Source organism: Diabrotica undecimpunctata, chromosome 3, assembly GCF_040954645.1.
Source record: "Diabrotica undecimpunctata isolate CICGRU chromosome 3, icDiaUnde3, whole genome shotgun sequence".
Taxonomy (NCBI): Eukaryota; Metazoa; Arthropoda; class Insecta; order Coleoptera; family Chrysomelidae; genus Diabrotica; species Diabrotica undecimpunctata.
Window position 1 is genome coordinate 159,802,017 of NC_092805.1, and position 16,739 is coordinate 159,818,755.

The window sequence follows — 16,739 nt, forward strand, 5'->3', positions numbered from 1 at the left end:
TTTATTATATTTGTATATATCTATCTGTATCAGTCGTTGATCTCATAAGGGGGCTTTCTGAATCGAAATATTCTTATTTATACGATATGTAGGAAACGCATTTTATACGCCAACACTGGAGACCTTTCTATGACTGGATGAATAGGTGACATTAAGCATTAAAAAAACGAATCATAAAACCGAATGACTTTACTAGACGTCTGCTTCTGCTTGATGCGTCTATCCGTGACGAATGTTGGCAATCATCATGGCAATCTTTATCTTATCTGCAGTAGCGCGGAAAAGCTGCACAGATGTTATGTTAAACCAGGTTCTGAGGTTCTTTAACCAAGATATTTTATAATTCTCCTTCTTCCTGGATCTGGCTTTCCAAAAATTTTTCCGTGCATATCTGAATTCATTTCGCATAATGTGTCCGAAGTATTGAAAATTTGAAGGTTTGATGGTGGCTAGTATCAGACGACACTGTCCTTGTTGCGGATAGTGCTGAAGGATTACAAAGACTGATAGATGAAGTAGTTAACATCGGTAGAAAATATGGAATGAAACTTAATAATAAGAAGACGAAAATTATGATCATAAGCAAAAACCAAGATACAGATGCAAAGTTTATGGCAGACATTGAGGTATTGGATAGAACAGAAAAAATAACATACCTAGGATGCAACATCACAGACAGCTGGGATCACTCATACGAGATTAAATGTAGGATCGAAAAAGCAAGGAGTGCCTTCCAACAGATGAAGAAAGTTCTCTGCAATTTAACCTTGAATGTGGTGTCTTTCGTGCCTACAGTCTTTCGAGATGTGGTGCTATCGTCGCATACTCAGAGTATCATATGTACATCATATAACTAACGACGCAGTAATGCAACGTTTACAAAAAGAACCTTAAGTCTTAAAATCCATTAAAGAAAGAAATTAGCATACTTCGGACATATAGTGAGAAATGAAAATAAGTACAGAACCCTACTATTGATATTAGAAGGGAAAATAGAAGGAAATAGAGGACCAGGACGCCGCCGAATATCCTGGCTTAACAATTTGAGACAGTGGACAGGTATGACCACCTCAGACCTATTTCGAACAGCTGCTAATAAAATACGATGGGCCATTGTGGTAGCCAACATCCATAGAGGATAGGCACTAGCAGAAGAAGAAGTACTTCTCGGTTTAAGTTCCAAAATTCAACACTATAAAAAAGACAGAGAAGACATAGCATCGCAGCATTCTTACTTTTATACGAAGGGAAAGGTTGTGGCTCTTGAAGAAGGCCTCTATCCGGTTGAAGTCAGATCTAGCTATTCCAATGCGTCTTCCAATTCTCCTGGTTGTTGGACCCTTCTTCATTGATTATGGTGTCGAGGTAGTTGTAGTGTGTCAAACTTTCTACTAGGGATTGGTTGACGTATAGTTGATCTTCTGTTATATTTTTCTTGCTAATTATCATGTGTTTGGTCTTTGTTACGTTTATATTGTGTCCATATTGTTGATTGTAATACGTGATTTTGTTTATAAGGACTTGTAGGTCTTGTTCACCTTCAACTCTGAGCTATGACTTTATAGAGGTATAGTATAAATATCCATCGTTTGAATCTACTGCCTAATTCGAGCCTTGGCCTCCCTCAGCAAACCTCTCCATTCGTTACGGTTTGTAGCCATTTTCCTCCACGATCGACTGCCAAGGAGATTTCTTGCATCCTCATCCACATCATCTTGCCATCGCTTTCTCGGTCTTCCAATAGGTCTCTTCCCCTGCATCCTTGCGTTCAAAAAGTTTTTTAGAAGCCTGTTTGCTTCCATCCTAAATACATGCCTGCCCATTGAAGGCGCTATAGACAGACATACTGAGAGAAAGGTGGTTCTTTATATATATATATATATATATATATATATATATATATATATATATATATATATATATATATATATATACAGTATACTCCCTCTATAACGAGAACTGAAATGGCAGACTAATTACCTCGTTATAAGCGGATCTCGTTATATCCAACAACAATAATATTGTGCATACATATGAATATGTAGTTTTCTAAAACATTAACTTTCTATAGTGAAGCCATTCGGAGCAATATAAGATGCTAATAAATATTGTTTGAATGGCGTTCTATCTAATGTACCTCGTTATAAGCGAAACCTCGTAATAACCGTGTTCGTTATAAAGGGAGTATACTGTATATATATACAGGGTGGTGAATCATCAAACGGGCCATAGGAAACCCAATGGGACATTTTAAATTGTTGAATTCCTGCTTCCCCAAGTATTTTACTCCAAACGTCATCAAAAACTATTTGTAGAGTACTAAAATATGTATCGAAAACAAATGTTCAAATTGTTCTACGAATTAAACGTATTCGAAAATTTTGCAAGAATATAATACATTTTTCAGATCACCCCTTAAAGTCAGGTCACACGCGGTGCAAGAATGTGTATCACACGTTGCGTTTTGTTCATATTGATGTTTCTGATATTTGACAATATTTGAATTGCCAAAATTGTTATTTTGTGATTTATTGTTTAAAAAACAATATAGTTGATTAAAAAATGTATTCTGTTGAGCAGAAAGTAGCAATAATAAAAATGTTTTAATCAGGCAATAGTGCGCAAATTGTCAGTTCTTTATTTAGCGTAAGATATCGCAATAAACCAATTCCAAGTCATTCAATAATTCAAAGGAATTTACAAAATTTTGAAAATACTGGTACCGTGATTTCTAATTGTACCTGTACAAACAATATTGCTGGGGTACCAAGAAATTTAGAAAATCAAAACGAAATAAATATATCAACAGCAGTTGTAGAAAATCCTAGAATAAGTTCTTGGACCATTGCAGACCAGTTTATTATTCATAATTCCACGGCCTTTGGCCTTTGGGAAAATTTTGAAATGGAGTAAATTCCGTTCATATAAATTTCAATGTCATCAAGAACTAAGAGAAGGAGCTGCAGACAGACGATTTTTAAAAAACATTTTGTTTAGTTATGAATGTACATTTACATTAAATAATGAACCAAATGTTTAAAATTATAGGATTTGGTCGACAAAAAAGTCTGAGGATATTATTGAAAGCCATACCCAATATCCTCGAAAAATAAATGTCTGGTTAGAAATATTTAAACACAACATTACTGGACCATTTTTCTAAGAGGAAAATTTAAATTCAAAAAAGTTTTTAGACTTGCTTCAAGAAGAGATTTTACCCAGACTTGCAGAAATAGCTCCAAATGAAGAAATTTGGTTTCAAATGGATGGATGCCTTGCGCACAATAACTGGGAGGTTAAGGAATTCCTTGAAAACAGCTTTAATAATTGTTTGATTGGACCTGGTTGTATTATTAAGTGGCTTCCGAGATCGGGAGATCTAGCTCCAAACGATTATTTTATCTGGGGGCATCTAAAATCAAAAATCGATTCTGACCAAAAATTTACAGATATTGAATCATTAAAAATGCGAATTATTGAAGAGTGTGCAAAAATAACGCCACGCGTTCTGGCTAATGTTAGACAAGAATTTTACAATCGAGTGGGATACTGCCTAGTACAAAATAGCTTGTTGTTTGAACATTTGTTATAGTTTTATGTTTAGCAATTATCATAAATTATTTTTAGAAACGATCGCAGTAAAACTATATTGAAATTCTTTGAATTGTTGTATAACCTGGAATTGAATTTGAGTGTATTATAATATCTTACGTTAAATAAAGATCTGGCGGTGCTCGCACTATTGTCTGAATACAACATTATTGCGATTTTTCGTGAACTGGGATTGCAACATATTCGCGATTTCCGAATTGGATTTTCCAGAAATAAAAAAATCTAATAATGATTGAACAAATTTTCTCATCGATAACTTTACCTCGACCCTTTCTACAATCCACAAACGGCAAAAAGCTTTGCAATACTACAAAATATATTTGTCATTAACAGACAATATTATTGTTTTGAAGTCATTTTTTTCATAGCTACCTCTGGATTTAACGCAATTATGAAAAAATCAACGTACAGTCTGTCCCAAACCCTTCTTTCAGTGCGTCACTAATTTTGACGTCATATAAGATTTTAAGAATGTCGAAAATTATTGCATGACATTTTAATTAAATCTGACAGTTAAAGAATCGTAATCGGCTAAATGTGAAAAGGTTATTTTTTGAAAATGTAGAGTAAAAACTTTAAGAATTCAAATTTTTTTTTAATTTACTTATTAGAGGTCCCGTCCTGTATAAAAAATTTTATTGCGCATTATATTGGAACGGCATTTTGTCATAATTCCTATTCTATACATTCCAAGGAAAGTGCTTAATTAGTTAAGATTTATTTATGTATTTATTATTATTTATTACAAATACTATGGCTAAAATGTATAGTATTTAAACTACTAATATGAATATTGTTTAGAATAATTTAAAACTTACTTCCCTAACGTCAGAAACTGGTAATAAAGTTGTCCCAGCCTCTTTTTCTAATTGAAAATAATTTAATATTTTATTATTAGTCTTTGTTCATTCTCGGTATATCTCGGCATATTTAAAATATTTTTATGACAATAAATACAAAATTAAATTTTCACTGTAAAATGTCTGAAAATACTAACCTGGAATGACAATTATTATTTTATCAGTTGACACTGTCAAAGTACTGTCACTATCGAGACCATCTGCGTCAAATTATATTTATGCGCATCATTGATTGGATATCTATTTATCGTATTATAAACTCCAACCAATTATATCCGTTATTCGCTTTAATATGCAAATATCTGAACGATATATAATTTTCTAAGTTCTATGTATAATAATCACAGACTCACGTTTTTTTCTGTCACTTCTAGCTTAATGCGTTAGAGAGAATTCGATTAACTGTGACGCACTGAAAGAAGGGTTTGGGATGAACTATATGTTCACATAAGTGAATGAATAGCCAGGGTTTAGTGAATTTTTTTTTATTGTAAATTGAAAATAAATAATAAAAACCATAAGGGTGATGTTTTTAATAAATATTAATAAAAATGCCATATTATATGGGAAGTTATAAACACATGCAGAGTATAATTTGTTTATGGTAATCATATGGTAATCGTTTATGGTAATGACATGGGAAGGGGCTCGTATACGTATTTCTGACTATTGGTCATCTTCAGTATGGTGCAGCCAAGTTAGAAAAGGAGCATGTTGACTTGGGAATGGATCGCTAGAGGAGCAATGCGACCAGTTTGTGACAATAATCTGATAAGAAGACTCTGAGGTTTCCAGAGCAACAACTAACACATCCACGTAGGAAGCTAAGCTACCTGTGGAAAGGAATGCCAAACGTTTAGAACGTTTCAAACAACAAGAAAAAAGCTAATGCGAGTTAATAGTAAAATAAAGGTAAAAGTTATGGTTATGGACGCCATTTTTACAATGTAGATACCCCAGCACCATGGTCTGACCGAAAATAACATTAATAAGGAAATAACATTAAGCCCTACTAAGGACCATTCTACACTTCTTCTTTCTTTCGGTTTGTAATTAAATATTTGTATAGTTGCTCTATACAAGTCATTTTTTAACTTGTTTGGTCATAGTTGTGTTTGTTCTCAGTCCACTTGTAGAAAATACAACTACTTGTGGAAAAGTCTTTCATTTGCGAGCGATCTCTGATCAGACTATAATTAGAATGACACAAATAGCCCTTAGATCATGTAAGCTACGCCTTTAAGACGCACATTAGATCTTAGCTGTATGCTTAGATAGTATATATATATATATATATATACATATATATATATATATATATATATATATATATATATATATATATATATATATATATATATTCAGTGATTCAATTCTCCATCGTTTAGGCCTCTCTTACTCATGGCGTCGTCTACTTCGTTCCTCCAGGATCTTCGGGGTCATCCTCTTTTCCTCCTTCCTATGGGGCTCCATTCGGTTATTCTCTTTATCCATCTGCTGTCGCTAGTTCTTCTTACATGTCCATATCACTTTAGTCTTTTTTGTTCTATAAATGTTAGTATGTCTGTTTCTATTGATGTTCTTTGCTTATTTCGTCATTACTTCTCCTATCCATTCTTGTTACTCTGCAGCACCTTCGCAGGCATTCCATCTCTGTTGCTACTATCTTAAATCGTGTTTATAATCCAATTTTTAGCTCCATATGTCATAATACTTCGCACTAATGTTTTATAAATCTGTGTTTTTGTCTTCATATTTAGGTGTCTATCCCACCATACTGAATTAAGTTGTCGGATTGCTGTTCTTGTTTGTCTTAATCTTTGTGTAATTTCTTCCTCTGTTGTTGCCTTTTTCGTGATTATAAACCCCAAGTATTTGAATTTATCCCTTCCTTTGATTGTTACGTTGCCATCAATCTGTATATCTTCTATGTCTTCTTCACTTGTAGATAGGTACTCTGTTTTCGCGAGGTTAATATCTAGGCCAGCCTTGGTATATTCTTCTTGTAGTTTCTTCATCATGTAAGTGAGGTCTTCTTGGTCTTGTGCAATCACTACTTGATCGTCTGCAAAGCTTAACGTATATAGGTATTCGTTCCGTACCGGTACTCCCATGCCTTCGCATTTTCTTTTCCATGTAGTCAAGGCTTTCTCTAAGTATATTTTTTAATAGGGTTGGAGATTGGAGATGTGGAACAACCCTGCAGGTGGCCTTTTGTTGTGGTGAAGTCTCCTATGATTCTTGTTCCCATTTTAATGGACACTTTATTTTCTTTATACAGAGCTTTTGTACCTTCTATGAGTTTCGTCTGTATTTCTAATTTGTACATTGCCTCCCATAGTTCTGACCTTGGTACAAAGTCATATGCCTTTCTCAGGTCCACAAATGCCAAATATATATCTCTATTTTTGCTTTTTTCTTTTCCAACAGTTGTTCCAGTGTGTATATGTGGTCTATGCATGATCTTCCTGCCGTGAAGCCTGCCTGATCCTCCCCGATTTTAACTTTTATCGCTTGCTCTATCTTTTCTCGCAGGATCTTCCCATATAATCTTACTTACGCTTATTCCTCTGTAGTTTTCTATCTCCTTTCTTAAATATAGATGTCATATATGCCTTCATCCATTCCTTTGGGAGCTGTTCTCCATTTATGGCTTTCTGAAATATCCATTTTATCATCCAGTGTAATTTTTTTGAGCTGGTGATGGTTTGTCAGTCAATCAAACAAATACCAGGCTTAGACATGGATACCGTTAGTATCGTTAGGTCTAACCCATAGGATGATATTCCTCTTAGATCGACTGTAAGGTCAGCCGGCACAAGGTTTATACATCTGCGGCTTCTCAAACATAGTGACAGGGTTATAACAAACTGGATTCATACGGTATAAGATCCGAAGCACTGAAGGTGGCCCAAGTTCAGCAGTGGACGCTACAGGCTGTTTAATGATGATGATAATAAAATCCGTCTATATTTATTATTTAGAAGTGTCATTATTGATTATAGTGGTATAATGTCTCACAGTGAAGTTATTTTAATTTCGTCCTCTGATAACTGAATGTATAATAACCTAACGTAATGTTTTTCAATGACTTATCGTTATAGTGCTATTATAGTTTCTATTAAAAATTGCAATAAAATTATTAAGTTAATGCGTCACAGAATTGATAAAATATTTCAGTGTGTATGTACGTGATTGAACACTTGCGTTTACCTTTAAATTTATTAGCAAGAATCGTGAGTAAACTATAAAGAATTATTTTAAAAGGTTGTAGACTGACTTCTTTGTAGACAAAAACGATTTTAATGTGACTCTCGAACGAACAATGGTTGGTAAATTGTTGTTTGCGTCGGTGATTTTACGAGCTACGGCATTGTATTTTGTTTAACACATGGTAAGTACAAATAAATTACCGGCAGATACTAAATGCCACAAACCAGGAGATACCCATGCTGTCATCAGATAATTGTTACATTTTAAGCATAAATCCCAGCTGTCAGTAACATTATATACATGGATTTACTCCCAAAACTAAGCATTCTGCTAATGAGTTGGCTTTAAATATTAAGCATTTCAGTACTAAGTATTTAAGTCTTGGACATAAAAACTTCGCATATGTAAGTTTTTTACAATAAGATGATTTTTATGGTGTATTTAAGTGATACTGGCTTTCTGTGATATTTGCTTATTCTTTGTGTGAATAATTCTGATCATCATCATTCTCTTTATTTATTAACCTTTAGACCAGTTCGAACGCTAATCAAAACTTGATTGTAATCAAATATTTAATTCAAATCAAATACGTCACATTTTGAGGTTATGTTGACTGATTTATTTTATTCAATTTTATTATTTTGCGTTTTAATTTAAAATAAACCATAAGTAAACTCTTTTTGGTGTTAATTTCATGTTTTCATTTACAAATCAATAATAATAATAATAAGCAATTTTTAATAATTTTGACAGCTGCTGTGACGTATTTGATTGTAATAAATATTTGATTACAATCAAGTTTTGATTAGCGTTCGAACAATCGGCCCTAGTAAAAAACGCTTACCAGAAGACTGTTCTCACTAACGGCTGACAGACGCAATAGTATGTAGGTACCACTAAACAAAATAGCGGTTGCTCACTTATCTCCACAACAGATTCCGGATGCAGTTTTGACCAAATATTGCAAAAGGTACCAGATCAAGATTTATGTCTAAATGGAAGAAGTTTATTTTATTATTTTCCTATATCTGTACCGGTTTTTGAGAAATAAGTTAATGTAAAGCTTTTTCCTGAAGTACAATGTTAACACTGATTTTTTTTATAAGGCATCGTATAATTAATATTATTTACTTCAATAAGACCAAAAGTACCCATTTTTCAAAGTATTATATCAACCTAAAATATCGGTTATAATAATTAATTACCAGAAGTAAATTAGAGTCTTAAAAATAATGTCAAATTAAACTTAAAAAAATAATTGTTTTTGTCCATAAAATTCTCCTGGATGGCTACAATAGTCCCCTGTCACAGGTTTGCATAAAATTGTTTATAACTCAAAAACTAAGAGAAAAATGTGTGGGTTTTTTAAAGATATAGGCACATTTAATTTATTATAGCCCTTCATTTTATTAACAAACATTCTTAACATTTAATAAAATTTGCTTAGGGACATTATTTGCTTAGAGATAAAAAGATGAAAAAGTTGTGAGTCCATACGGTCTATGTTGACAAATTTTGAGACAAATGCAATCCAAAATAATTTTTTTATTGATAGTACTGTGATGTCCTCTCGTGGGAGTCACTATCCGGGTAGCTTTTAAAAAGTCAGAGACAGAGTTCAAAATAAAAATAAAACTTTATTGTCTTCCTTAAATTAAATTGACAAAAATCTTATACATATTTACAATTTGGTTTAGTCTTCTCAGTACCTGGCCTATTTATTCAAATTAAGTTTGACCTTGTCATATGAAATTAGTCTTATCGGCAAGCGAGTGTGTATTTGAAATTTTACGGGAACGTTGTATCGATTTAATAACAGCTGACGATAGGTACAAAGAAAGGAAAGGAACTCAACACGTCCCTTAAGTGATTCGGGTTAATAGGACACTCCTCGACAGTCTCAACACGACTGCTTCAGAGTACGGGTAGTGAAGAGCTCAACACGCTCTTCGGGTAACGACGGTATGGGACGGAACAACTTGTGAACTCAACACGTCCACAAGCCGGGGTAGGGAAGAAGAGAACCTTCAGTCAACACCTGTCGATTCTCCCTCTATGAGGAAATGTTGCGGTTTATATAGCGGAGCTTGGTAATTAGTTTTGCCCTTTCTACTGTCGATACATTCCTACTTCATGGGTTGGTTCGCGCGCACGCTGGTTTAACGGTGATGGCTTGGACTCATCGTTACAGTACAAAGGGAGGATCAACTTCGGGATTTATAATATACACAATATTTACCGCATCATCAGGCCCCGTAGAAGAAAGGTTACGGACTAAACTAATACATTCATAAGTTGACATATAGTTTGCATAATTTCATACATTCAAAGAATAACCTTTTATGTAGTTTGTAAATCATCTAAATAGAAATTTTTAAACTTACGTATCAGTACAAGAACACGTGTATTTCAAGCTTGTTCAGGTAAACGACCTGCTTGACTATTTTATCGTAATATTTGTTTCAGGAGGAATGTTGGTGGTATCTGTATCAGTCGCCGGCTTGGTCACATTGGCCGCTATGACTCAACCTTCCTTAGCACCAGAAGCAAAGCATTCCTTACTTCAATATGTTACTGGAAAATATTTGTTACCGTCGAATTGTAAGGTACAGTAAACTTCCACAATTTAACAAATTTATTTGTACCACTAGACTGGTACACTGACCAAACTAACTTGTCCAAACAAAGGCCCAAGGCTTGGTTGGCATTTCCTCCCCCGACTTTTCTATCTAGGGCTTAAATTTCCCAGTTTTTTATTTTAAGAATTCAATTTATTATGTGCCCATTCATTACATGTCCCAGTCATCTTATTATTTGGGCTTTAATTTGTGATATTATTGATGAACTGTCTTACAAGCCTATTATATCTTCATTATATTCACTCCCAGTTTGATGAAAAGATTCTTCTTGCAGAATGTAAATACAGATCCATATTTCAAACAAAATACTTTAGAGAGTGATTGTTTACATTTGCAAATTACAAATTTAGCCAAAATATCTCGAGCATCTATTTCCGTTCTAAATCCGTTTAATTACTTCTCCCATGGTTAGGATTTATTTAGAAGACAAAGTTTTGTTCATTACTCCCATGGCTATTTGGGCTTAATGGACAATATGATCAAGATGATTCCTATTTCTGATTAATTACGAAAATCCTTCAAAAGACCTGAAAATAGATCTCTTTAAATAAATAATCAGGCTCTTCCATTTGTAACCTCTAAACGAGCTTCTTAGATCTTCACCTCCAGTATACATATAAGATTTACATAAATGTATGAAAAAATGATCACTTTAATAGTTTATGTTTTAGGTAAATTTTCAATGGTCGTGTCATCATCCAGTGGGCCAAACAGTTTGTTTTACTGTGCAATTCTACCAACGTAACGGACAGCCTTATCCAATCTGTGATACTGATAATTTTACTGTTGATATTCGTGGAGGTGCACGAAAGGTAATGTTGCATAAATTTTTCACTTATTTTAAGCAGGGCATTTACGTTCCGACTTGCGGTCCGACTTAGTAGGACTACTCGTTGGATATTCGTCTCCACTTACGCTCCGACTTGCTATCCAACTAGCGGTCCAACTTCAGTTCTAGTTTGTTTTCACGACGGTGTACGTCGCTTAACCAAAAAATGTATAATTAGGATTAGGAAAATTGCAACATTGTACTCGTTATCGTTATCATTAGAAAAAAAAAAGAAAAAATGTTGATGAAGAAATTATTTGTTGATCGTGTGAACTATTGTGACACGAAATTGCTCAATGTCATTGATGAGGAATTACAAAAACTACCTCAGAATGGACAACTTCACTTTTTCGATGCTGCTGGAAAGAGTTGGTCTACTCATTTCCAAAAAAGATACCGTCATGTGTGAATGTGTCAGTACTGAACAATGCCTTGTAGCAACTTTACGCTTTCTGGCCACTGGAAGGTCATTTGAGGATCTGAAGTTCAGCTGTAAAATATCTCCACAACTATTGGGAAAGGTGATACCAGAAACTTGCAGGGTTATAATAATTTTTCGTGTCATTGAAAGTTATTTAGGGATAAAGATCTTTGCTCAGCGATGTCTAACATCATACCGATTGAGGTTTTGTTTGGAGCTGATGTTGTAAGCAAATTGTCTACAGGGAGGAAATATCAGTTACAAAGTGATCTTGTAGTAAATTTACTATTTTAGAAATTAAATGTATTTGACGTTTGGACTTTCACGTTATCAAAATATTCAATGCTTCAGCTCAAATCAGTTTTTTTAGGAACCAGCTATACAAATGAGCGCCCGCCCTGCCATATGTGCTTCATTAATAATTAAAAACAATGTTTTGAAATAGAATAACTCCAGAATTTTTATGGGAAGCTGGTAGAAGGCTTGAACTTTTTCTATTTTTAGAATATTTTTTAGTAGTGTTTTTGAGCCTTGAAAACCATCATTTAGCGTTTTTTTTTAAAGTTTTAAATCACTTATACTTAACTCGAAAACGATCAACTTTAGAGAAAACTTACAACAGACTTTTTTTGTTCATAATGATCCAAAAAAAAAACCTAAAAAAAATTTATCCGGGTCGAAAAAAATGTATTGTTACACTTCGTTTTAAAAAAAATTGAACAACTTTTCGCCTGGGCGAAAGTGATTCTGGAAAAAAATCTAATGGGACTATTTTTCGACCTTGTTCGACCAAAAATCGTGTTCAAATTAGTAATGTTTATTTTGTTTTATTTGCCATTTAAATGACTGAATATTCGTTTTTTTTTTGTGTGAATAAACCACAACTATTGGAATTAAAATTACATGTTTGCCGTTGAAACGTTTCGAAGTCCAATCCGAAAATTGAAATTCGTAAATGAATGTTCTACAGGTTGTCATCATCATCATCATCATATAACGGGGGTCGTACGGCGATTGCCGCTTCCCGCATTTCAGCCTCCATCTTTTCCTATCTCTCCAATCTCCCTCTTCTAAGCCTCTAGATTGCATTGTTTTTGTAATTTCTCTTCTCCAGGAATTTGGTGGTCTTCCCCTTTTCCTTCTTTCTGGCGGAACATACATTAAGGCTTTCTTTGGCCACCGCTCCTCCTCCATTCTCATCACGTGACCATACCATTGTAAGTGCCTTCCTTGTATTCTATCTGAAAGAGTATCTCTAATTCCTGTACGGTTTCGTATTTCCTCATTCCTGATTCTTTCCATTCTCGATACTCGACATGACCTTCTAAGATAATCCATTTCCACAACGTCTACTTTATCTCGTTCATTCTTTGTCATCGTCCAACATTCGGCACCATATGTGGTAATTGGTTCTACAATTGCTCTGTATACGCGAAGTTTGGTATGCATCTTTATTTTATTAGACCACAGTAATGAATTCAGTATTCGGATGCATTTTTTCCCTTGGGTTATCATATCTGCTGATATGATGCTTCCTAGATATTTATACCGGTGCAGCCTTTTATGACTGCGTTTTCAAGCCTCAGATCTGTGGTATTTCCTCCAATTTTTAAATATTCTGTTTTGCTTATGTTTACAGTAAGCCCCCCAATTTGGCATATTCCTCAAATAATTTTCGATTCATATAATTTATATCTTCCTCATCGGTTGCAACCACCACCTGATCATCTGCAAACAACAATGTATACAGAGTTTCTTGTCCCACTTCGATGCCCATAAATCTACATTTATTTCTAGAATTCCTCAATGCTTCTTGGACGTATATTTTAAAGAGTGTCGGTGACAAACAGCATCCTTGCTCTACAGATTGTACAGGTTATAATTAATTCTTTTTTTATAATTTTATTTTTTGAAAACTATTTCTAGATCAAAATATAAAATATTAAGTGATAAACATAACACAATAAAATAATTTCAGAACCAAATTCTATAGTGTTACACCTTAATTTACAAACAATGTATTTAACGAAATATTACGACCTAAACAAGCTGGTTGATTCATCAAATCAATACTCCACTCTCATTACTCAGAAACAGTAAGTCTTACTATGCTCTACATTGTATATCTTTTTGTAGACCAGTCAAATTAACTAAACTTTAATTAAAAAATAAAAAATAAAATTTAAAGTTTTATGATGAAAAGTAGTAGGTGGGGGTATAATACGTTAAACAAAACTATATTAAACAGCTTAAGAGTTCCTAGGTTATTTGGGGTAGGTATGGTTAATAGGGGATGAAAAGATTGTTCTTATTTAATTACCGGCGAAAGTTAACATCCTGTCAAAAAAATTCAAATGCAAAAGTTGTAAATAATACAAAAATCTAAAACTTTTGTTATATAACATTTAACATTCTGACTATTACTTCCTTATTATTATTTTTTTTTTGTTTTTAGCTAGCCGTTATTACAGAATTAGGATCTCCAACAGACCCTAACAGCGCCAACGTGGCAAAAGTGAAATTTACCGTCCGTCACGCTGGCCAGTACCGTATTTCGGTAATGGTAGGTACCCAGCACGTCGCCGGTAGTCCCTTTACAACGATTTTCGTCGCTGGGCCAGCGTTTGCACAAAGGACCATGGTTGTGAGGCATTGTAGCACCGTAGTTTGTACTGCTAATGTCGCCCATCTACTGTACATCGAACCCAGAGATGAGTATAGCAATATATGTCGGTATGCGTCAGGTGACAATCCTACAGAGGTAAGAATATTTTTTTAAAAATGAATAGAGGTTTGTGAGTTGTATATTAATTGTATCTGATAATTTATGTACAGTTAAGCTTTAGCTGATTTTATTGTTATCCCAAATGTTTGTCGTAAAACAATACAACAATGGATAAAACAATTCTCATGACGAAAAAATATCATCGGGGAAGAGTAATTGATTACATATTGATCTGCTAACCAGATAAAATTATAAAAGAGTTGAAATTCTACTTCCAATATATGAAGGTATAATAAAAGAGGTGTCGTTAACGTCGTATCGTTAAATCGCTAAAATAAGTTGTACAAAAGTTAAAAAATAACAAGAAACCTGGTGAGAGCAGAATAGATGTAAAGATGCTAAAATCAGGAAAAACTTATTTTAAAACGAAATTTAGGAACAAGAAGAAATGCCATCGGACGTGTCCAAAGTACTATGCTATGCTATGTTAAAAGTAGAAGAGTACCGAGGTGGCAGAAATAATATAGTATATATATATATATATATACTTATAATAACTTAGTATAAAAGCAGCCACACAGGGTAAGACCGGTCGTCACTCGACACTGAGGAGTAGGCAGATTGAGACCTCAGTGCCGTTTGACGGTTCTTGTATTTATACAGAACACAATACTGGTACGCCACGAGTGAGGGGAGTAGGTAGATTGAGACCCAGAACTCAAACGGAACCGTATCTCTCTTGAAAATGGCTCCAAAATGGGTGCCGAAAAGTCGAGCATTAAATTCTTCTCGGTAATTTTCATATACATATATATATATATATATATATATATATATATATATATATATATATATATATATATATATATATATATATATATATATATATATATATATAAGATTAATACTATTACTGAAATTAATATTAAACTCAACAGTTTTTCGGGTTAAACCGCGTCGATTATCATTGCGCCGAGTTTTCGACATCCTCTTCGATGTCTTCTTCAAGTTTTCCGAGGTCTCAAGTCTCCCGAGCCCCCAGACACTATACACTGATCACTAACCAATGCATTACTGTAATGTATTGATTAAATTATATTCAATACCGGCATATATCGTTCATTATGTTTTAATGTTTACCTTGCCCACTAAACTCAAAAAACTGAAGTTTAGTTTCATTAATCCACACACCCTCTTTGTCAATACTTAACCAATCGAATGGTAAGTTTTATTTCGGGGCTGCTTTCTTAACGCCCTTATAAACGCCTTAGTTTCGTGTCTGTAAAGCGATGTGTTCGAACATATCATAGTGAGCGATTGTCTTTTCCATAGTAACCGCATGTCTTTATCCGGCGTTAGGAAACGGACGTTCCAACAGAAAAATGTGTACATCATTTTTCTAGGGAAGGCGGCGGCTCGTAGCCTACCCTCACGCGCCGCCATTGCATTTAATATTGATTTTGTTTATGTTTTAGGGTTATACAATTGATATAATGCAGTTAGGAACTCAATCGCAGGAAAACGAATTAGAAATAGATAAAGAGAATTTTACGACTAGCTTAGATTACGATTGGGAAAGTCAACGAGTTAGCGTACAACTAAAATTTATAAGGGAGGGTTGTTATCACGCCACCATCTACTACCATGGCTCTGAATTGCATAATGGAGACTTTGATATTATTGTGTTAAATAGTGAGTATTTATAAAATTTAATGATTACGCAAATGAAAACTAATTACGGAGTAAACTTATTATTAAAATTAATATCTAAAAGTTAACCTCAAAATTAAAATATAATCGGTATTCAAGGGGTAATGAGCTGCTAATTTTGTTTAAATTGAGCTTCTAAAAATAAATAATTACTCGGATAGGTATTCTTTCTTTTTTGTTGAATAGATTCCAAGCATTTCGATCTGTTTGGGTGGTATCTGGTTCTTCGACTATTAAAGTGACAATATACATAATTAAAATTTCATTAAATATTATTAGAAAAATTTCGAAACAACAAAGAAGAATCAAATAAATAAAGATTTCGTTTATTTGATTCTTGCCCTTAAGGAATTTAATTTTGTTAATATTTCATTCATATATACCATAAATACGTACCAAAATTGTTTTGTCTTGTTGACTGAATCATCATTATCATTCTCTTTGTCTTTATCCCTTTGCGTGATCGGCTACCCTAATTACATTTCTCCATAAATTTCTGTCTTGGGTCATACCAAATATTAATCCCCTTTACCGGTCCTACCTAAGCGTCTCATCCAGGGCTTCTCATACTACTTCCAAGAACTATTAGATCGGCGATTATTAATTTTATCATTTTTTGCCACTCCATCTAAGCATGCTCGTTTCCGCCACATGAATATTTCTATTATAATCTATCAAAGCTTCCATAATTCTATCAAACAAACCTGTAAGTCAACTTGTTCATGTCTCT

General features: G+C 33.8%; 1 protein-coding gene across 5 annotated transcripts in view; it reads left to right on the forward strand.

Annotated features, from left to right (window-relative positions):
* The window catches only part of LOC140437678 (apoptosis-resistant E3 ubiquitin protein ligase 1), a 159,823-nt gene that overhangs the window by 122,695 nt on the left and 20,389 nt on the right, over positions 1-16,739 (forward strand). For 4 of the 5 annotated variants that reach the window (XM_072527325.1, XM_072527326.1, XM_072527327.1 and 1 more), the window contains 4 exons: positions 10,152-10,291; positions 10,996-11,136; positions 14,030-14,335; positions 15,775-15,991. In XM_072527325.1, coding sequence (XP_072383426.1) covers positions 10,152-10,291; positions 10,996-11,136; positions 14,030-14,335; positions 15,775-15,991 — 804 coding nt within the window. Of the gene's footprint in view, positions 1-7,734; positions 7,867-10,151; positions 10,292-10,995; positions 11,137-14,029; positions 14,336-15,774; positions 15,992-16,739 lie in introns of those variants that run through there. The other variant, XM_072527329.1, reaches the window with a different exon arrangement.